Source organism: Chroicocephalus ridibundus, chromosome 3, assembly GCF_963924245.1.
Source record: "Chroicocephalus ridibundus chromosome 3, bChrRid1.1, whole genome shotgun sequence".
In the NCBI taxonomy this organism is placed as follows: Eukaryota; Metazoa; Chordata; class Aves; order Charadriiformes; family Laridae; genus Chroicocephalus; species Chroicocephalus ridibundus.
In genome coordinates this window covers 14320135-14342772 of record NC_086286.1, presented here as the reverse complement: position 1 = coordinate 14342772, position 22638 = coordinate 14320135, and the positions used below count along the sequence as shown (strand labels likewise).

The following is a 22638-nucleotide window of genomic DNA, read 5'->3' as shown; positions in this document are numbered from 1 at the left end:
TATGTAATTTTATCTCTGCAACATCCATTTTCTATCATTAAACTACACCATATAAAAGAAAAAAGTACACTGTAAGTACAGTTATTTCATCAAACAAAATGCTCAAGTATTTTTAAGGAGAGAAAAAGAGTGCAAAATCACACGCTGTAAGGCTTTAACCATGCAGGAAAAACAAAACCAAACCCTTTTAGAATATTGTTTTAGTTATGGAGTGGTAGTTGTAGGATGTCTGAATGCAGACAGGCACTAACTTCATACTGATTAGCACAGTTTCATTGACAGGCTCGGCTGCAGAATCACAAAGCAAACATAAATTGCAGCAAATTAGCAGAAGATTTTTTTTTTTTTTCTTTGAAGAAAAAACTTTAATGGATGTTTTGCCTGAGGAGCTTATTTTGATGGCTTCTTGGTAGACGAGACTGCACTGCCAGGAACCACAGAAGCATACAGTAAATTGAATAATGGCCCTATGCCATACCGTGGTTTGTACAGCTACGCGGCAGATCCGCACTCAGGTACAGGCTCTGCACGTTCAACCCTGGAAACTAAACGCATCAGAGCAATGAAGGCCTTGGTTTCATTAGGCAGAGACAGTATTCAGGGCTGTCTACGAAGACAGCTGCCTCTTTAGAAATCCATCTTGCTCCCAACGAATTTAAGACAGCTTTATCAATAAATTCAATCACAGTAGAATTTAGCCCATAAACAAAATGACTGAAATACACCAAAAGGAAAAGCAGATTGTGAAATATTTAAAAAAGAAAAAAAAAAGATAAAAATGAAGAAAACATAATATCAAGAGGATATTTTACTACATGTGATTGACAACCATACACCATATTTGTCTCTCCCAATTTAAACAGATACAATGAAACAACACTACATGTTGCAAAGACAGGAAAAAAGCCCTGCCAGGAATACTAATACCAAAGCACGCTGTTCAAATTACAATTGGCAATAATTGCCAGTCTCCGTTCTGTAACATTTTAATTTACTCATGGCAAACTGACATGCAGATAGGTGACAAATGATTTCCTGCTTTTAAAAGCATCAAAGAAATTGCTTCCAGTCTGATTTTTACAACTGACTATCCACAGCATAAAGACAGGGCAAATATCAGCACTGAAAGGAAGCAGCTTTCAGAGGTGATACTTAATCATGATAGCCACAACACCATCGCATGCTTATTTCACCGTCTGCAGAATTGACACATATGTTCTCATGAATAAATTCATTAATATCTGCCTCAAACGTTAATATGAACGGGCAGCACGCTACAGAAACATATTCATTTGGGATGCTATAGAACCTTTCAGTAAAAAGCGCACATAAAAATAGGCCCTGAAGATGAATAATGACTTTGTTGTTATCACCTTTTTCTAATGTATCTTTCATCCATGAACTCAGATCCCAAATGTCATAGCATACTCGATGTTTTTCACAAAGAGGTAGGAAATAGTGCTGCTAGTTTGGAGTGGACAAACTTGTTATTTGTTATGTTAATGCTGACATATCCTCTGCATGTTTGACAGATTTTCCTTGAAAAGTTACACTCCTCAATCTGCTGGATAACACAATAGTCTGGATAGCAGAAATCGCTTTCTGTATACAATACTGCAATAGCTAAGAGGAACAGTTTATTTATTGGTGTTCCACTTATACCCAATGGGAATGAATCCCACACGGATTCTACCTATGCTGGCAGAAAAGCCGTTGTGGGTAGTGAACAGGGGACACATCACCACTGGAGTGCATCTGAGAATCCCAGTGATTATCCAGGTCAACCTAGTCAGAACCAGAAGAAAACCTTAGATCGCCTTTTTGGGTCCATACACTTCTTCATTTGTCTTGCTGTCCTGGGAGCTGGGGGCAGAGGGGAGATTTCCTGTTCTGACAGCACTATTGCATTCTATCTTCTTACGGTAATTACTCTGGCTCTCCGTAGATATGCTGGATTTTGACTTAAGGCCCTTTTATGCCACTCCAAGAGAAAAAAAAATAAAGGCCTCAAAGTACTTGAAGACAGCCTCAAGTCCAGTCAGAAATAACTTCAGAGAATTACTACCTATATGTTTTCTAAGCTGAGGGAAGAGATGAATCGCATTATATCTAACTGGAATAAAAATACTAATAAATAGAAGTTTTAAAGCACAGATGGCAATAGAAACAAATATCATTGCAAATGTTTTCCTTTTAATAGCTGATTTAAACTGAACATAAATGGTGACATGATCATATTTTAAGGACAACTGTAGGTTAAATAATTTATATATTAAATAGCTAAGTCTTGGCAAAAAAGAGGCAGCCTGGACAGGAATATGTATTCTTCATGATTATTAAACATTTTTATTGCTGTCTGTGGCAGAGTAGTATATGATGGCTAATGATTTTATGTTACTCTCTGCAAAAGTTAAAAATGTTTATTTTTCTATAACTTCAGCAATTTTATTACTACAGTGAGATTTACGTAAGATTTTATGCTAAAAAGCACCGGCAAGATGCAATGACTACTGAAAATAGACGGGAGTGGATTACCATGGTTCCCCTTTGTGCACTGGCAGCGTATAACCAAGATCATAATTATGGGATTTCCACCACCTGCCAGCTTGAAGAACTAAACCACATGCTTCCACATAATAATAAAGAATTCTAAGATTAAAAAGCAAATGAAGGTTAAATCCTAAAGGTCTTCAGGGACCTCTGAGCTGTGTATTTCTTCTGTACTCCTTTTATCGTTTTTACTTGCCCACAAGGATGAAGGCTCTTCTCAGTTAAACAAGTCCATCTAATGAAATGCCTGCATTTTCACACAACTGCTAGAAAACAGAACGTCTGCAACGTGCAAACTCATATTAAACCTCATCTTTGGATTTATAGCTTTTTCATCTTGAAGAAAAAAAAAAAAAAAAAAAGACAAATTGTTCACACTGTCAAAAAACCAGAAACTCAGCTCAGAATTTAGAAGACATCTTAATGTGAAAAGGGGATTAGCGGTATATTTATGACAGGGAAAATTTTTCCAAAATGCTGTTATTGGTCCATGAGTAAATTTCCCATCCCTACTTTTTTACAAAAATTCAATTATATTTTAATAGAGTGAAGAAAAGAGGTTTCTTCAGAATCACATACAGTGATATGAAGGAATAATTTAAATTATCTTTGAGGGCGTATTAATCTAGAAATTTTGTCTTCATATGAGACCACTTTTATAACTCTGCACCCATTCACATTTTTACTCACATAAGCATACATGTTAAATATAATTTCAGAGTATTTACATGGTGTAACTAGTATTTGCTAGTGTACAGTTGCTTCTCAATAGTCCATGTTTCGGTTTAAATAAACTTAAAAATGAACAAGGTGGTATACAGATATCCTATGGGGTTTCTACCCCAGACTTTCTATTATTCTTAAAAATTGGGAGGCCTTACCCACTCGGCACTTAAAAATCACATAGAACTCTGCTTCAAACTACTCAGTATTTTCCAGAATTTATGACCTGAGGCTGTACAGCTGCCAACACTCATATGCAAGGTTATCATTCCCTACAGCCTTCTTTCTTATGCTTTCCAGTTTTAAAAACTAGTTAACTTACAGCTCCACCAATGTTTACACATCGATAATTTACTAAGCACAAACTGAGCAAGATTACCCTCTGTTCCCAGCATCCCCTCACCATAGGAATCTTTTCTGGCATATCAAGCTAAAGATGTAGTGCCACAAGATCTTGGCTTAGGATGCAGATCTGGCCTAAGAAGTTTGAGAGTCCAAAATTCGTTCCCAACTGGTCCCCCTACAGCCACCGCAGTTGCGCTGGTGATGCTGAATTACATGACGTGACCTAAAAATATCTGCGTCATCCCCACTTTAACTGACACTCCCATTTTTGAAGTTGCATGGGATCAGCAGCTTAAAGAAATTGAAAAAAAAAGGAACAGAATTCCTATCTTTGGAGAGTTTCTATGCAGGGTTACATTAGCAGGGCGTTATGGGAATTTTATGTTACCACCTCGGATGCTGTTCCTGCTCTAAACATACAGAAGACCCTTCCAGTTATGACTTTTAAAACTGACATTTTCCAAAGCATTTAATTCAACAATATTTTTTACAACGTTGTAACTATTGCACAACCTTAATCCTGACTTCATTCTTCCTAGAGAATAGGGCTGAGAAACAAGTTGGAGCAATTCCTTAGGTGACTTATTTATCTTGTGGTCAATCGGATGAAAAAAGACCTCACAACGCAGAAATAGTCAAATTACGAGAAATAATTTTTCCAGACATCTGAAACTACAATACACCCCATTTCTGTTATAGGCTTATAAATCAGTATCCACAAGGTTTTCCCTGTTGTCTGGCATACAGTATCTTCCACAGGAAAAGGTTAATCTTCAGGGAAAATATCATCTCTCGGCCCTGTGCATTTGTTAGGGTTACAGAAGCTTTCTTTGAAGTTGGCTGTCATCCCAGTAAAGCTGGGATGTAAGTAGCTCAAATTAAACATCGCTAGTAATACATGTTGGTAGTAAGTAGAAGCAAGAAAGATAAAAGCTTTGTGGTAGAATTTCAGGGTAAAATAGGATTATGTTTGCTCAGTAAAATCTTTGCAAAATTTCGATTTCCAAAAAATTTGCAGGCCTCAGTTGTACAGAAATTAAATCTACTCAGTTCTGAAAGTATCTGAACTTGATCTGACATGCCACTGCTGGTCCAGCAAATTTGGAAACATTTTTCATTTATTCCTGGTAGTGCTTTCAATTACAGAGATACTATCATTTTGAATATTTTCCTGCTATAAAGACTTCCCCTCAGGGATTACAGAAGGAAGCCTATTAAAATGTGTCCACATCCTTTTAGCAGACAAAAAAGAAAAAAGAAAAGACTGAATAAATGGGGAAAGATCGGAGCTCAAAACTAAAGCAGAACTTGGACAAAGAGAGCAAAGCAAGCAGGAGAAGATCACCAAATAGATATCCAAAGATGGGATAAAGCGGGGGAAAAATGAAAGTAGAAAGAATTTCAAGCAATTTCATGAACTCTGGGTTTAATAGTTGAAGAAGAGGGAAAATGCCATGACCATATATGGTGACTCTGGATTTAAACATATTTAAATTAGTTATTTAACTAGTGATTTGAGACTTGAATAGTCACTGAATTTCAGTTTGCTGGTAGCAAGCATCTGTCCTGGTGTTATTTCAGAATGCATACGTACACCTCTCTTCCCCAGCACACAGCAACATTTGTATCTTGTAAGTGATCAAAAGCCTGATATTTAGAGGGACCGAGTACCTTCAGCTCCTATTTTTAGGATTTATGGACAGGAGGTAGTGGTCCTCCACAGCTGATACTTCCAAGCAGCATTAAGTTCCCAAACTCAAAGTACTCTGACCTCTCTGTGAAATATTTAATATAAGCCAAACATCAGACCATTGATCTGATTAGAAGCTTTCTCAAGATTTACACTGCTTTAAAAGGGGGAGAACTTTAAAGCAACAAACATGCTATAGGGAGGAATTCCTTGCATGGTAAAGCGGGCTCGGAGCTTAAGATGATTTGAAAATGGTATCTGAAAATATTAATGCACTTTGACATTGAATATTGCATATCATACATTTTAAGTGGTTTTTTTTTTAGCGTGGATGTTTACGGTGAAATGATGTGCTTCTTCATATGACTGTTTTCAATTCAAAGTACGGCCTCATTACAAAGACTGATAGCATAAAGCTTAGCAGCGTGAACATTCCTCCAGAATTAGCACCAAATTGACAAGCATCCTTAACACGGCCTTTAAATTGGGTTTGTGCGCATCAAACAGCTTCATGAGCCCTAGCTGGTTTTCACCCTCTTTTCTACAGTTCCAACTTTTCAGTGCCCAAGCTGGCTATTGACTGCTTTTAATACGGAGTGGTTTTCCCCAAGCTGGGACTTCATTTTGCAGTTGTTGCCTTCATTAAACAACTAGACACTAAAACCTTGTAAAATTCCTTCAGCCCTAGGAGTACTGCTTCCAGCAGTATTTTTTCATACTGTTATTACTGACTCTGTTACCTTCCTGCAGGATTTCCTAAAATACCTAGGCAGAAAATAGCTGTGAAAACGTTGAAACTCAACATCGGTATACAAGATTCATAAGGTTAAATCAAAATGACACATTAAAGGATCTTAAATGCCACATGTGACATTGAGAGAATAAGCAGGCTTATGGGTGTGTGTGCTAAGAAAAATATGGAAATTTCATTCAGATTAACTGCTGGTTAGGTGGAGCTGGCAGGCCAAAAGTGATCAAAACCAGGTACAATATCCATCCGGTAGCACAGGAACAAAATCACAAAAGCTGCAAAAATGTCTGTATAACGTATCCCTCTCTGTGCCTTGCCATTACTCCAGTGTATGCTTCCATTCTCAGCTTCTGAGGAATGACACAAATCTTAAATTTGGACTCCAGAACACCTTGATTTACCCATATAAGATTCAGGTCATTTTGTTTACCCTGCTTTTCATAGAAAGATTTTCTTTGCGTCAATTTTCTGTAGCACCTGGCAAAAATGAACACACAGAAGGCTGTGAAGATGGTATCAAGCTACCAACAAAATCTTGGTTTGCAATGATTATCGGAGTTCCTCATATGTATATAGTTACCTTGAATCTAACCTACCTACCTATCCGTCAAGCCAGAATACATGCTGAGGAAGATCAGGTTGCCTTAGTAACCTGAGTCCGGGTGTACAGACTTCAGAAAGACCAAATAATTTTATCTTTCTGAAGCACCACTGTGCATCATTGTGCCATTGCACTTAAATACACATAAAACAGATATATTACCAAAGTCCCCCGACACACTTTGAGCTATTCTCATGCTATGGGTTCTAGAAGACACTGCTTGGGAAAGCTTTTTCTTCTTCTTTCTTACCATTTGTGACCCTTACAGCTGTCACCTATTAAAAAACCTAAGACCTACTCATTACTCTTTTTTTAGGTTTGTTGGAGAGGAACGACTGACACCATTACAGAGCTAAAACTTCTGCTCCAGCTGTGCCACATATAGCGACTAATTTTGTTCAGAAAACTACTAGTTACCTAAAATTAATTTTAATATATGATGTTGTTGGAATATTCAGAGAAATCAGTGAGAAAGAACAGTGACAACACTCATCCAGTACGCCTATTACTGTGAATAGCTTTTGGCCACACAAATTTCAGGCCCGAATTGTACATAGTATGCTATTAAATCGTAATAATTGAAAGTTCTAGAGAAAGGAATCTAATGATACCCAACAGAACAATTTTAGTTCCATGAGAATATATTTAATTAACCCTTAATCATTTTCACCTTTATGACACTGGAAACACTTCTAGGATTTGATTTACAAAATTATTATGCCATTAATAAGAGAAAGATATTATTGACATACCAAAATCCAATTTAATTACTCCCTTGATTCCTCCAGAGGCAGAGAGAAGGTTGCAATTTTCTGACTCTATGTTCCATTTTTAATATTGTGAAATAGAAAATACCTCCAAGTAGGCCAGAAATGTTGCATAATTGCTTCTACCTGAGCTACAAGCACAACCGTAACAATCTTCTGGCTACCTTGAAAGTTTCTTTTTGGCTTTTTCTGTATCAAGTATCCCACTTAAAACTTTACTTATTACTGCTTATTAGAAATATTCTCACGTGTAAGAGCTTCTACAATCACTGTCAAACAACTTTCTATTCTTTTCATTTTTTTAAAGGGATAGGTTGAAATCTATTTAAGAAAATGGATATTACTTGACTATTTTAGGCACGGATAGCTCATCTAACTGACTACTCCAGAATTTGTTTGTAAACAAGAAAAAAAAAATTCCAAAACTTGTTTTCAGGCTGTCAACAAAAGCATGCCTGTTAACTTACATAATTAATAGACTGATGCACCTTAATGAAAGGCCAAAATTTACACACTACAAAATCCACACAAAACAGAGGAGAAAAAAAAACCTAACAGAGCTGGGTCACTAAAACCTTGAAAACATGTTGTCATCTGTGCAACATGCTCCATAGTTCTGGCTGGAGCAACGTGCGGTCCCACAGAACGTCACAGGAGTCTGAGAGCTCAAGGTGCAGTTTATCCTGAATAGGGTTCCAATAAAAACAAAAGTAAAGAAAAAAAGTAATTTTCGTCCACAGCCATGGCTCGCAGGCAACACTTCTTGCTTTCCTTGCTCTTTTACAGTTTTTCTAATTCTCCTAAACACCTCAATATTTCTGCATTTTCAAGACTGCGTGCATGAAGTCCTAAGTCCTTTGAAGTTTATACAAATTAGGACACTGATATTTGTCACCAGAAATTCCAAATATTCATTATAGAGTGATATTGGATAAGATAAAGCTGAACAAATTGAGATTTCTTCAATTAGTTCATTCCATCAGCTTTCCCTGCAATGTAATTTTGTGTGCAGCTATCTTTATTTCTCCCGTGTACTGTGAGACTCTGTGGCAAAATAATCATATGAAGTATTTAGACTGGTGTGTTATCAGGGACAGATTTTTTAATTCTCAGCTACCGGAGATGGAAATCAAATGTGTTTTAAAGTACTCTGAGGAATTCTCTATCCCATTCTTAATAGCAGGTTGTATGTTTATTGGTAGCTAGCAACTGTAAAGTCTTAGCCAGGAATATGTAATATTATTTTGGAAAGTATTACCAAGTGGCTTTTATGGTTAGTTTAGCTTTCGGTCACTGGTTTAATTAAGCTCCTTTATTTTGTTTATACCCTTCTCACAACAGTAGCGTTAAGACTGATCTTACACTCTACGTGTCAAAAGGTCCAAAAGATAGAGTATCCATAACAGTTAAATCAATTAATAAATGTTAAAGAAATATATGCGGTAAAATTCTTTAAATCCATCATTTGTGTAATACCAGACTGATAATATAAACAGAGATTATGCGAATACCACACTCTGATTTGCACTCCAGAAGAAGGAAAACATTGTGAGAGGAGAATGACTATCCACTGTCAACACCATATGATAGTTCAGAAAACTGTAAAAAGTCAGTGACATAGATAAGAAAAATAATACTCCTATTTTTTATACACTATGGATGTAATGTGTGGTTTTATATTTTTTAAATATGTATTTACACATAGATGACATTAAATACAAAGCACTGCAAATCTAAGGAAAGCCAGATCTAGACTTCTATGTGCAATATGAAATTACTCCTCCTTGCATATGGATTACTATATAATTGCTAATTACTTGTTCACAAAGTGTGAGACTTGTCTTATTCAGTGCACGAATACACCTGTTTTGATCAGAGTTCTGCAGTGAGGGCGGTTGGTGTTTATAAAACCGCTCATTTATTGCAGAAGTTGAACACTGACTCAGTATTTAGGGTTTTTGTGGTTCGAAGTATAACCTCAATGTTACTTAATGCACTCTCCAAGCACTGGACTGAAGAGAGAATCATTCAGTTCCTCCTGGAATTTTTATTATGTCAAATACTCTAATATCCAAATTTCTCATAAACTTTGACTAATGTATTTTTACAGTGTTTAGTTTCAAATTACAGTTTGCAATGACCTGTGACACTTGTGGGTGCCTCCCACCAGGTCTCAGGAACTTGTATATGTCCACTTTGTTCAGATATTCCCCGGCCTGATCTTTCTTCACCAAGGTAAGTCTTCCTCAAGAGCTTCCCACTGTTCTCAGGGACCTGGGATTGCTGAAAGTGCTAAAGGCTGGTCCTGCCAGTAAAGACCAAGGCAAAGAAGACTGAGTACTTCAGTCTCTGCCATGTCCCTTGCCATGAGGTCCCCTCACCCCATTCAGTAGCTGGCCCACATTTTCCTGCTCTTTCGCTGCTGGTAGGAGCCCTTTTACATCCCTTGCCAGATTAAACCACAGGTGGGTCTTGGCTTTCCTAACCCCATCCCTGCATGCATGGATAGCATCTCTATATTACTCCTGGGCCACCTGACCCTGCTTCCACCTCTTGCATGCTCTCTTTTAACGTTTGAGTTTTGTCAGAGGCTCCTCCTGCCTTTTGCCATGTTTACTTGATTTTCTGTGTATGAGGGTTCCCTCAGCCTCAAGGAAGCGATCCTTGAAAACCTACTAGTTTTTTTGGGCCCTCTGGGATTCTTCCAAGCAGGTCCCTGAACAGGCCAAGGTCTGCTCTCTTGAAGTCCAGGATTGTGTTCCAGCTTTTTGTCTTGCCCCTGACACCCAAGAACTTGAACTTCCTGACCATCACAACCCTGATCCATTCTTTCTTGTTTGTACAAATGAGGTCTAGCAGTGTGTCTACCTTCACTGTCTCCTTGATCATCTGTGTCAGCAAGTAAATGCACTCCAGACATCTCCTAGACTGCTTATGCCCTGCTCCATTGCCCCTCCGTCAGATACTGGGGTAATTCAAGTGCCCCATGAGGACTAGGTCTGTGAGGATGAGGCTTCCACTATTTTCCTCATTTTCTTGTGAGTTATCATCTCCATTCCCCACCATTCCTATGTCCTGGCTCACCAGGTTGGCCAGCTTGTGGCAAAGATACTTTTACCCCACCTTGGCAGTTAGATTCCATCTTTTCCGAGCAGGCCTTCCTTGAACCCCTTGTCCAATCTCCAATTAAATCATCCCGATACACAACAATTATTACATTAACATCCAAACACATTTAAAATCAAGTCTAAGCATCACTATAGATATGGACTTAGCCGAAAGGCACTATCTCTATAGTGCAATCAACCATGTTTTATGTGAATCCATTTTATAATATTGACACAGTTCTCCATTTAAATGAGGGCTTTTGATTTTTCTTGGTAAAGAGTCAAAATAAAATAGGAGAACTTTTTAAAAAAGTTTTGTTACAGCGGTTGGGAATGTCAAATTCCTAGTCAGGAGAGACTCCATGGTGAAGTTCTAACCCTTCAGAAACGGATTTTAATGGAAGTGTTGACACAGCATTAGCTATACCATCACAAGTGCAACACCAACATTATTCCCTTATAGTAACAGACAACGTTGAAGCTGCCCTGTAATTTGGCACAGAACATTTCTGTACTAATGTAATGTGACAATGTTATTATGTCTGCTATTTTCTATGCCATAATAGCAGTATTTGTTTCCACAAACATGCCGTTACATTCACTAATATGGCTATACTTAAAGACTGCCTGAGTAAAAACAGATGTAAACTTATAGAAAGCAGATCATCTCTTACAGATTTGTTTTGTTTTGTTTTGCCAGAGTAATTTTCAACCCTACTCTTATAAAAAAGCTGAATTCCCTGGGAGGATAGCTTTCACTACATAACCTGCTGTTAGCAATAGTTACAATGTTCATGATGTATTTTCTCAGAGGAGTTGCGTGCAGCCATCCATTTGTAAGAACAGCCATTAACTGTCCTTTTAGTACAGTCTCTTATATATAATCACATTTTGTGGGAACAGCTGCTACTGGCCTGCTTTACGCTTATCAGTGTAACACTTCTGTCTATCACATCTAAAGAGCACTGTTGCCCTGAATCTCCAAGTGTCATATCACATCAAAAGAGAAAATGATAATCTGTATAGCATCTTGGGGTCAAAACTTCCCCTGCCTTGTTTATCTTCCGGTAAATAGGAAAGCGCAGCACACAGAGCGTTCCCACCTGCGCCGCCAGAGGCTCACAGGCTACAGGCGTTCCATACTCACTCTAGTGGAGCACCAAGATTTGCAACGAAGCAAAACTTTTGTGGATTAAATTGTGGGTGCTCCTGACTACAGTTGTAAAACTGCAGCCTTAGCCTTGGCAGGCCCAGGTCATTGTAGGAATACATTCCCTAAACTTCTCCTTCTCTCTAGCTGACACACAGAGGACACACTTGGACTGGGAAAGAAACAACCTGTGTCACACGGTGCTTATTTTGAGAGAACTTAAAAAAAATAATAATAAAGTCTTCATTTTAAGCTGTGCACCTTTTCACCTGGAATAATAGACTGAACAGCATAGGAGTAATAATTTGCTATTATTGGAAAGATTAAAGCAACTTCTTGCACACTATATTAGTAGAATGCATTATAATGCTTTTCAAGAAACTATTTCTTCCATTATTTCCTCCAAACTCTCTGTTTTCGAAATTAAAGACAAGAATGATACACGTGAAACATTTACATTGTAAAGCCCAGGAATGATGCATGTCAAATTTTCATGCGCTGAGGTTACTATGGGAAACATGCTGAAAGTATCAACTCCAATGCAGCAAGGTAATTTGTGCACATTTATGCAAATTGCAGATGATACAAAACTGTGAGGAGTGGTTGATAGATGTGTGCTGCCATTCAGAGGGATGCTGACAAGCTGGTGAGGGGGGCTCACATGAACCTTGTAAAACAAACAAAACTGCCAAATCCTGCACCTGGAGAGGAACGACCTCATGCACGAGGACAGCTGGGGCCTGACCAGCTGGAAAGCAGCTTTGCAAAAAAGAATCTGGGCATCCTGGTAGACACCAAGTTGAACATCATTCAGCAACATGCTCTTGCGGCACAGAAGGCCAACAGTCTCATTGGCTGCACTAAGAAAAATGTCGCAGAAGGGTTGAGAGATGTGATCCTTCCCCTCTACTCAGCACTGCTGAGGTGCATCTGGAGCACTGTCTCCTAGTGCTGGGCTCCCCACTGCAAGAGCAACATAAGCACGCCGGTGTAAGTCCAGCAAATAGCCACAAAGGCGATCAAGGGCTCGAAGCATGTCTCATATGAGGAGAGGCTGAGAGAGCAGGGACTGTCCAGCCTGGAGAAGAGAAGGCTCAGTGGAGATCCCATCAGTGTTTTAAAATACCTGATGGGTGGGAGTGAAGAAGCACTCAGTGGTGCTCGGTGACAGGAAAAGAGGCAACAGGCACAAACTGAAACACACAAAATCTCATTTAAATACAAGGAAAACGCTTGTACTGTGAGGGGGACTGAGCACAGGCACAGGTTGGCCAGAGAGGTTGTGGAGTGTCCATCCTTGGAGATATTCAAAACCCAACTGGACACAGCCCTGGACAACCTGTACTAGGTGACTCTGCATTGAGTGGAGGGGTTGGACTAGACAATCTCCACAGGTCCCCTCTCACCTCAGCCATTTTATCACTCTGGAATTTCTACTCAAATACATGTGCTGCATTAAACAAAATAATGGGGAAGCGTGGTGGGTTAACCCTGGCTGAGGGCCAAACTCCCACACAGCTGCTCGCCCACTCCCCGTGCTCTGACCTTGGTGTTCCCTCTGCTGTTTCTCACTCCTTCTGTTCCCTTCTCCTTCATCTGTCTGGCATTTTGGTAAAAATGGCATACTTTCTAAGCGTGTTTTCATAGAGGTGCCACCAGCTTGGCTGAGGGACTCAGCTGTGGTGGGTCCACTGGAGCTGACTATGCCCCGCATGGGGCAGTCCCGGCCTCTCCTCACTGAGGCCACCCTGCAGCCCCCTGCTGCCAGCACCTGGATACGGACACCCAATACAGGAGGGATGCAAGTCTCCAAAAACCAGGTACTTTTAACTGTTTCTTTTATGACCACTGACCCCTTTTTTTTTTTTTAAGTAGTTAATTTTTGGGGTTGGTAACAAAATTTTCCTACCTATGAGATTTCGATGTCCTGAATGCTCATAAATACATAAAACAGTACATTCAAATGTAATGTAAGCCAAGGGCCTGCCTGCGTAGCAATACTGGGTTAGATTTCAGCTTCTGTGAACCAGCATTGCTCCATGCACAGTCTGCAGTGGAAACATGCTCACACACACCGCACACGAACATGCCTAAATCCTTCCAAAGGGGATGCATTTTTCAGCAACAGCCAGGTGGTATTCCAGACCTGCCGCTGAGATAATCTTTCTTCACGTGAAGGGAATTTGTCTTACTTCAGTGCTGCAGAAGTTTAGCCTGTGGTGTGCAGCCTATGCAACTCACTAAAAAATGTACTAACATTTCATCATTCCTCTTCCCATTACGCTCTTCCCAAACACAGCCCAGAGCAGTCTAGGAGCATCTAGATGACACTGAGATTACAACACCATTTCTCCTCCTTTTCCTCACACATACCATTATGAAAAATCTCTCTCATTACATTTGCTTTGCGGATTTTTGGTATCTGAACTAATCTGAGGAGCCAAGATAAAGTAGAAACCAAACGTATTGCATTTACCAGACTCTGCGTTCTATTACAAAACGTGCATGTCTAGGATAAATTTATATTTAATGCTTGTGATAGAACATTTAAAAAAAATTAAATATTTACTTGGAAAAAAAGTGAGTCTTTTTTACAACCATGTGCTAAAGGTACTCCTTTACCATCATCAGAAATAGTATATTGAGAATTATCTGATTGTGTGCAATGTAGTCCATAATGTTACCATACAAATGAGCCTTCACCGATTGGTAAATATCTTTCTTACGGAAGTTCATCAGTTCACCAAATTTATGCAGTAGCTGTCACTTGAAGAAATAATTCATAGAATATTCCAGGTCCAGCCATCAGTTACTACTAAGACAAATTTATAAACAGAGTTTTGCCTTTGTTAGATGTAGAATATATAACTTCTCATTCATAGTTTTTAGTTACTTTTGGAAGAACTCAAAGATCACAGAAGAACAGAAATAACAAAAGTAAAATAGAGACAAATCAATTTTCTCCTGTAGCAGATAGGGGACTGAAATCTCTAAAAATATATATGTAGCAGTATGACTAATCACTCACGTTGCAGGGAAGGGCAAACTCAAATACATAAAGTAAACCCAAACCTTTGCTCAAATTACCAAAAGTTTTTTGATACCACATTTGATTTCTACCATAACAGCAACTGCAGAGGAACACACTGAGAGGAGTCCTTTCCATAGTTTTCAAAACATGCTTAAGAGTCGAAAAGCGTAACTTTCATGAGGATAATCAATATAGCTTTTACGTATAATTCATTTTCCAGCTTTGTGCTCGACACAATTTGAGCCAAAAGCTTTTCGGCTTATAATTATTCTATTATTTTAGGGTTTGTCCAAGAAGGTACACCTTGCGGTAGAGTGGAGAACCAGAACAAGACATAAAAATCCAAAATGCTTGACTAGACAGTTATACCAACACTTTCTACAATCAGTCATTCATTCAGCTAAACGTATACAAATAGATATAAAAATGCTTAGCCCTAAAGAAATTTCCTCTTCATATGGATATAAAAATGTGCAACATTTGGATATTTCAAACGTGATGAGTTAAAAAGAAAACTCAGTAGCTTGCTTTAATCAGTTACCGTGGATCATTATGGCTCTTACATTACTATTCCACTTTCACTTCTGCATAATTCTGTTTAGATCAATAAAGCTAGATTGGAATAAAACTAGATTATGACATTGGTGAGTCAGGCCCCTTATTTTTGACACATTTAAGCTTTTCCTGAAAGACCAGATGGTTGGTGTATGTTATGTAGTTTTATTCAGATGAAATTTAAAAGAACTAAAATACTCTGCATGCTTTTATTATTGGCATGCTTAGTGTGTCACCTAAAGAATTTTACAAAGGAAGATAATGAGCCTTGTCAACTGTTTCACAGTAATTATAGCCCTCATGATATAATGCTACAAAATTACAATATAGCTTAAGATAATAAAATGCAAAAGGTTTTTTCAGTCAGGGAAAAAAACCCTATTTGTAACATTTATGTAGGAAAGGGATTATTTCAAACAGGTAACCATCAGTATGTTAGACATGCAATCAAGTGTAATAAAACTAAATTCTGTCAGTGTTTGATACTGCACATTGTCCAAAATTTATACTGTATATTTTAGCTACGTTCTTCCCACAAGCCTTACAGATTTTCACAGGGTTTGCCAATTCATTTAAATGTCCAATATTAAAACAATATCAAGCTTCGGACACTTGCTGCAAATATTGCCTTAAAGCTCTCCAGGGTTCAGATCAGCATTTTGTAGCGTACTTACGGTCATTGCACAACGGTCCGCTAAAGGAGGTCATACTACAGTCACAACTGAATCCATCCCACTGCTGCAAGCACACTCCCTGGTTTGCACACGAATCCTCTTGGCACGTTGTGCTGGGGCCTGATGAGAACACACAAAAAAGGACTTGCAATTTGTCTTCCGAAGACAGGTATTTCTCACTGGATCACATTAACTAGTTGCCAACATCTCAAAATCAAATGAGCAAAGAGTTACCAGGTAAAAGGCACATAAACTTGCTGATTTTGTAGCAGCACGTTAGTATTAAAAGGGTGTTTTTGCTTGAGTTTTAAGATTGATATGTCAAACACATAAGAATGCACGAACTGAAGCAGAGTTATTCCAGGTGTAGCGGGAATGTTAATCTCATGTCAGACCATTAACTGGCTATCAAGTTTTCTAAAACTTTATTATTTTTTCCTGTAAATACATTTCAAACAGCAAAGCCAGATGTCACAGAAAACAAAGCTCTGGGAGATGGAAGTAAAGATTGGAAAATAAAACTAAAACCAAACGAAAAAAATAATAAAATGAAGCTACGCTATATAGTGTTTTTAATCCCACAATTTATTTCAAATGATTTAGGTCTGAAATAAAGAGGAGCTTGGGATTCTTTGGCAGGAATGTTGGCAAGTACTGATTCACATGCTTCAGGGATCCCATGCAGGTTCCTTTTTTAAGGGGAAATGCAGAAAACCAGACTACTAATGAAGTAGCATGCCAAAATGTGACATATGCATGAAAAACAAAGCTACTCTATTTCTAGAGAATCATAACTAGACTACTGAAACATAAAGAAATTTGAAAAGGAATGATCAAAGCACTAAAGCAATCACTATACAAACATATTCAAGACTGAAAGCCTTTATGCAAGCTCTGCTGGAAAATGAAGGTTCAGGTTCATGTAGGCCATTGTTTTAGAGGTGTGAAAGACAAAATCCGAAACAAAACCACACACTTTAGTTCTGAAATGCACAGAGCACTTATTGCAGAAATCCAACTGTGCACTGGGGGTTTCAGTCTTGTTTAATACACACAGGGCTATCTACCTTGCAAATCAGCTTTCATCAATGCAACTTTGTCAGCAAAATAAAAAAGCAAAATATATTAAATGTTAGTAAGCAATATTGAAATGGCAGCAAACACAGAAAAAAAACATTCAGAGTAAAGTGCATGCTGCTGTTAAAGAGAGAAAGAAATGCCATATAATGCAAACAAATTAATGCTAATAGCCATAAATCTTCAGGCAAGCCAAAATAAGAAAGCAGTAATTTGCCAGTATTTTACTACAAATATAATGGTTAATTGAGCTGATGACATGTAATGAAGGAAAATTAAAAGGTTTTTTTTTTTTATTTCCTTGGATAGATACGAATGCATTAGAAGAGTAAATGGATGGCTGAGTCCTGACTAGCCATTTGTCGTGTTCAGATACCCTGAATTCAAGAATAATTAGCACCATCATCCTCTCTGGTCTTTCTTTTTTCTCACCCTTTCCTCATGACTGGTGAATGAAGACTGAAATACAGACCGTGAGCTACAGATTGCCCTGAGCTCACACACACATTTCACACTGACTCTTGACACTACAAGGAAAAATTTGTTTCTGAGATTATAAAATTGTCCTAAATTGTTTTGGAGAAGGCACATCAATATCTATTTGAAAGTCCCACTGCTAGTCATTGATGACAGGGGAAAACTGGTCAAAGACTGTATAAATATCTTAAATAATCCTGTAGAGAGAAATCCATTTAACCCTTCTTTCACATTACAGCTCTTTCAAAACCTCAGTGTGGGATTTTCCTTTGGTTTGCCAGTATTTCAGAAAAATCCGTAGCGATATGATTTAAGCCAGTTCAATGGCCGCTTGCTTTAAACGAGGCGCTGCCCGAGCGCACCTCGGAAGCAGGGCCTGAGCAGTCACCAGCGCAATTAAGAACGAGGGCAGTGTACGCTGCATCGCTTTTTCAGCAAAACTATTAACGGTTCTGTTTTTTCCTGTTCAAATAAGAATGATACCCATAACTGATTTACTGCAGTAGGCAGATATAGGGTAGTGATTTCTTTTTCTTTGGAGTTTTGAGCCCAGAAGTTGAAACATTTGGGCATTACATCACCCTTTCTTGAGCTGGGGATTATAATGACAGAATCCCGTAGCTGACAAGACAAGACACATTTTTTTTCTCACCAGATTCTGCTACTCGGAAACTTTACAAAGATGAAGTGAAAATATCTGTAGGTGTTTAAATGTTATATATTCATGCATTTATTTACACTTTAGTTATGCAATGCTAAATTTCCTCATCTCTGCAAAAGTAGAGCAAAAGTCACAAGGACTTAAAAGTACATAAACTGCAGGACCCTGTAGGCACATTAAAAAGTGCATGTTAAAACACACATATTTGGAAAAAATACAGATAGGTTCTTGTTAAAAAGCAAGGTATTTTGCTTTTTATGAAATTGATTCGTAGAACTTCTGGCTTATCTATAGTAGTCATTATCCAAAAATTGCCATCAAGGCTAGCTTACACATAAGAATTTCTTTTAATGAAAGTAGGCTTTTTTTTTTTTAAAGAACACAGGAGGACTGTTTAACGGCCATAAATACTATAATATCTTCCATAACAAGTTCATATTTTCCTACCTATATTACAGAACGAAGCTATTTAGTAAAAATATTGTAATACACTCTCTCAAGCACTCACCTTCTAATTCACATTCTATTTCAAAATTCTAATTTATTCAGTCTTCACTGAAGACTCTTTAATTGACTGGATTTGGTCTCTCATTTACATTTGTCTTATGTGAGGGCTTACATACCATATATTACACAAAAAACATTATTAAGCAGCATATACAATGTTTTACTATATATTGCAAAAACAAATCCCATATCTCACCACCAAGAATCTTCACATATGCTTATACTTTGAAAGTATTCATATAGTTCATTTAATATACAAATTATATTATACATGCACATGCATGCACACAGTGCATTTTCCTCCTACATATATTAAAACTCTTTTTTCATCATTCTGTAATGACTATAATTCTGCATTATTTGACGTGTGTAAAAAAGTGCAATGGATTTGAGTAGAGAAAAATGGGGCCGACACTGATAACCTGGCTCTGGGGTTTGCTGTTAACAATTTGAAGAGCTAGTTAGCATATTTATGTTTCTAGCTGTTAGTTTCTATCTGTTCTAGCCATTGAAAATTTGTCAACAAGGTGGATTCAGCCAAGTGTAAATTATATTCAATGCTCAATGATAGAGAACAGAGATATCTATCTGCCTGTGGCTGAAACTTCAAACTGCAAGTCTTACAACTTGCCACGCCAATCCCACGTGTGGGTTTGCAAAAAATGTTCCAAGGAACGAATTTTTAACATGCACTTGTAACAGAAAAGTTATTGAGAAACATCAATATTTTAAGAACAAAATCCTAACAGGTAAAATTAATCAGTAGTACATCATGGCTTCACAGTTTGACACAGAGAGAAAACGAGCTTTCACCCCAGGTTTTTGGGTTGTTTTAAATGAGAAAGATGGGGAATTCCATCCCAAAGGAGTCTGAAGAACATCAAAACCAAGTGCCTCACTTCTCAGGAAAGATTTTGCGGCAGGCTGATGTCTTAACAAAGGACATATACGCACCAGTACAGCCAGACATCTTTTGGCTGGTGGCGGTGACTAATACTTGTTTTGAAATTACTTCTGCTGCTGTGTCCTGAGCTCTTTGGACTCAACATCTCGGAGGACTTACAGTGCTTACACATCCCATTGCAGCGTGAGATTAGTGCAAAACTGCTCAGCTCTCTAAGGATGGAGACAGTCCTGTCTGTACACAGCAGCAGAGCTATGGGCAGCTCGAGGCACACAAGAGACTTCCCGGAGGCAGCTAAATTTACAAGTAACTTAAAACATACTTTAGGTGTCAGAACATTTTTTTGGTACATCTGATCCATGGTCTGCAGACAGGAGTCTGACAGATGGGTCAGACAGGAAGATTTGAAGTAAATAAGCGAGATGGAAGAATTAATTTGCAAGGGGTTAAGCAGAAAGGTTGGAAGGGAATATGTCATTCCATGCTGTTAAAGATTTTCTTCTGTGGGCAAAAGACTTTCGACGAGGCAGTTCTCTGTGAGCCAGGTGGCACATCTGGTTTGACCATTTTGCTTGTGTCAGATGATTTTGGTGTTGGAAAAAGCTGATTCTCCACCAAAAAGGACAATATATGTACAGCTTTATTAAACTGTTGGTAGATTTATTAAATTCACCGATAGCTGAGTTTTGCCACTGGTTTAAAAGGTGAACTCGCACTCTAGGCCTTTGGCAATATTTCTTTGAAGTACACAAAATCCATTTAGAAAATTACATAATTTCAAAAGAAGCTATGAAACGCATAATGGAATTAGGGCATACTTTGACTCTCTGAAGGGATGGTGCAGGCATGGAACTGCTAACGTCATTCAGAACGCAGAATCTAATTTTCTAAACTCAGTGACAAACTAATTTATACGTATTTTTCCATTCCTGATAGAAATAAATAGACACTAAAGCCACAGAAAAGTTGTGAATTTTACATATTTCTATGTGCTATCAATATAATTTATACTGTTAACTAAAGGCAGCAGGTAAAGAACAAAAAAGTTCCACCTGTACCAACATGCTGTATGCACAACAAAAGAGACAGCGCTTATCCACCAGAAAGCTTTATCGCATGAAGCTTGAGGAAACCCCCCAGCCCTGCTTGGATTTTTTTCAATGTCTATTTGCAAACTTAACAAACTTGATATCAAAAGTATCAAGATTCCAACTTGAAATTCTACAGTGTCATTTCCATGTTTTTATGTCCAGAGAAGAATGGCACTTGGGAGAGGGGAGAACACATAAAATTGAATGTAGCCTCAAAATTCAAAATTATGTGAATAAAATATATATGCAGGGACAGAGAACTGATTTAAATTATTCCATAAATCATAGTAAAAATAATGTGGGATTAAATGAAGGTGGAAAAATAGCTAGGGATTGACAACCCTGAATTACAAATACACCTATTTCTCTTCTCACTTAAATTCCATGATACTCCATATGAGCCAATAAAGACATTAAAAATGTGAGATAAAACATATTTGGCTGTTACTGATTTCAGATAGGAAATCGGAAGGCTCATGACAATACAAGTCTCAGGGGCGAGCGAAAATAGAGAAGATGGAAGATTGATCTTAAACAGTTTCATAAACTAACCTTGAATTAATCAACTCAAAATGTCTGTTTTAAAAATTGAATTAAGTAGCTAATGTCTCAACATCAGCTAATGCCTAAGTGTTATGAAGATACAAAGGACTTCACTGAAGCTAATTGTTATTGTTTCTATCATTAATTAAAATACATCAGAAGTAAACAAAATACATGCAAAATATCTTGCCACTGGAGAAGGATGGAACCTACATTAAACATTTAAGAAGATAACTCATGTTCTTAGATCAGGCTCTGTTCTGTAGGCACACACTTGGCTCCTTAATACTAAAAAAAGATGCAGTCTTTATATAAAAAAGGGTCAAACAAGATCAATTAGAAACAGGTAAAACAGTCTCTCCGTGTATGGAGCGCACATATCAACAAAACACTGGATTTGCACAATGCTTTTACTGTGATATAGAAAAAAATATAAATCAGCACATTTAATACCTTCACATCCTCTTTCTATTTGCCCATTGCAGAAGAGAGCATCTGAGATTAGATCAGGGAGCCGTCCATTCAAGTCAACCGATGCAAGACAGCCTTGGAATCCCTCCTTTGCATGCACCAGTTTTGGCAATGACTTATACATTTCTTTGGCCACTCCTCCAATATACAAATCACCTGGTAAGGAGAAATAAATATTAGATACAGAAAAAAAACAACTGTAGAATCTTTGACCTGCTTGATCTTCTGGCCTTTTTGTGCTGAAAGACAGGCATCTCAGAAAAACATTCTTCAAAATAAACATAGAAGAAAACACTGATAGCTTATAGGATGTGAAAAGACATTGTAGGACTCTATTTTTTCAAATGCATATGTAAACTTCACATTTGTATGACCAACTACTTAGAAGTACCTAGACGTGATATTTATGTGTCAGCTCATATATACAGGAAACTTGCATCTATTTCACAGATGAGGATGCAGTCACAGAATCTCCACCAAAAGTCTGTATATCCAGAATCATTCATTTAAAAGCACACCAAGAAACAGAGGGTTTAAAGACACATCTACTGAGAAATTTAGCGATACTATTCTTAAGCAGTGAAATGACCGATTCTTCCCTACCAAAATTCATACCCTGTGTCCATCATGTAGGAACAGGGTGAGTTAGATGCCTTGAAAGTGGCAATCTGCATACTGAGCAAACACAATTTTATTGCCAAAAATAATTCTGACGACAGACAGGTATTATAAACAGTTCTCTTCGATGAACATCAGGCAACGTACTCAGGACTGAAAGCCAGTGCTTTTCTTCGAGTAATTCATAGACTTACTTTGCAAGGACATAACTATGCTTTTCTCTTAAACACCGAGAAAGGGGAAGCTTTTTTGTTCTAAACCGACTCAGGCTGTGCCTGCCTTTCATGTGTTTGGTGTCTCTATCCAGCAGAACAGCGGTCTTTCAAATGAACATAACCTACCTCC

At 37.9% G+C, this 22638-nt stretch overlaps 1 protein-coding gene across 24 annotated transcripts in view; it reads right to left on the bottom strand.

Annotated features, from left to right (window-relative positions):
* NRXN1 (neurexin 1) overlaps positions 1–22638 on the bottom strand; it is a 710395-nt gene that overhangs the window by 339543 nt on the left and 348214 nt on the right. For 15 of the 24 annotated variants that reach the window (XM_063328068.1, XM_063328070.1, XM_063328078.1 and 12 more), the window contains 2 exons: positions 21658–21831; positions 15945–16064 (listed from right to left, as the gene is read on the bottom strand). In XM_063328068.1, the coding sequence (XP_063184138.1) occupies positions 15945–16064; positions 21658–21831 (294 nt within the window). Of the gene's footprint in view, positions 1–15944; positions 16065–17011; positions 17039–21657; positions 21832–22638 lie in introns of all 24 variants that reach the window. The other 9 variants (XM_063328064.1, XM_063328065.1, XM_063328076.1 and 6 more) reach the window with 1 other exon arrangement.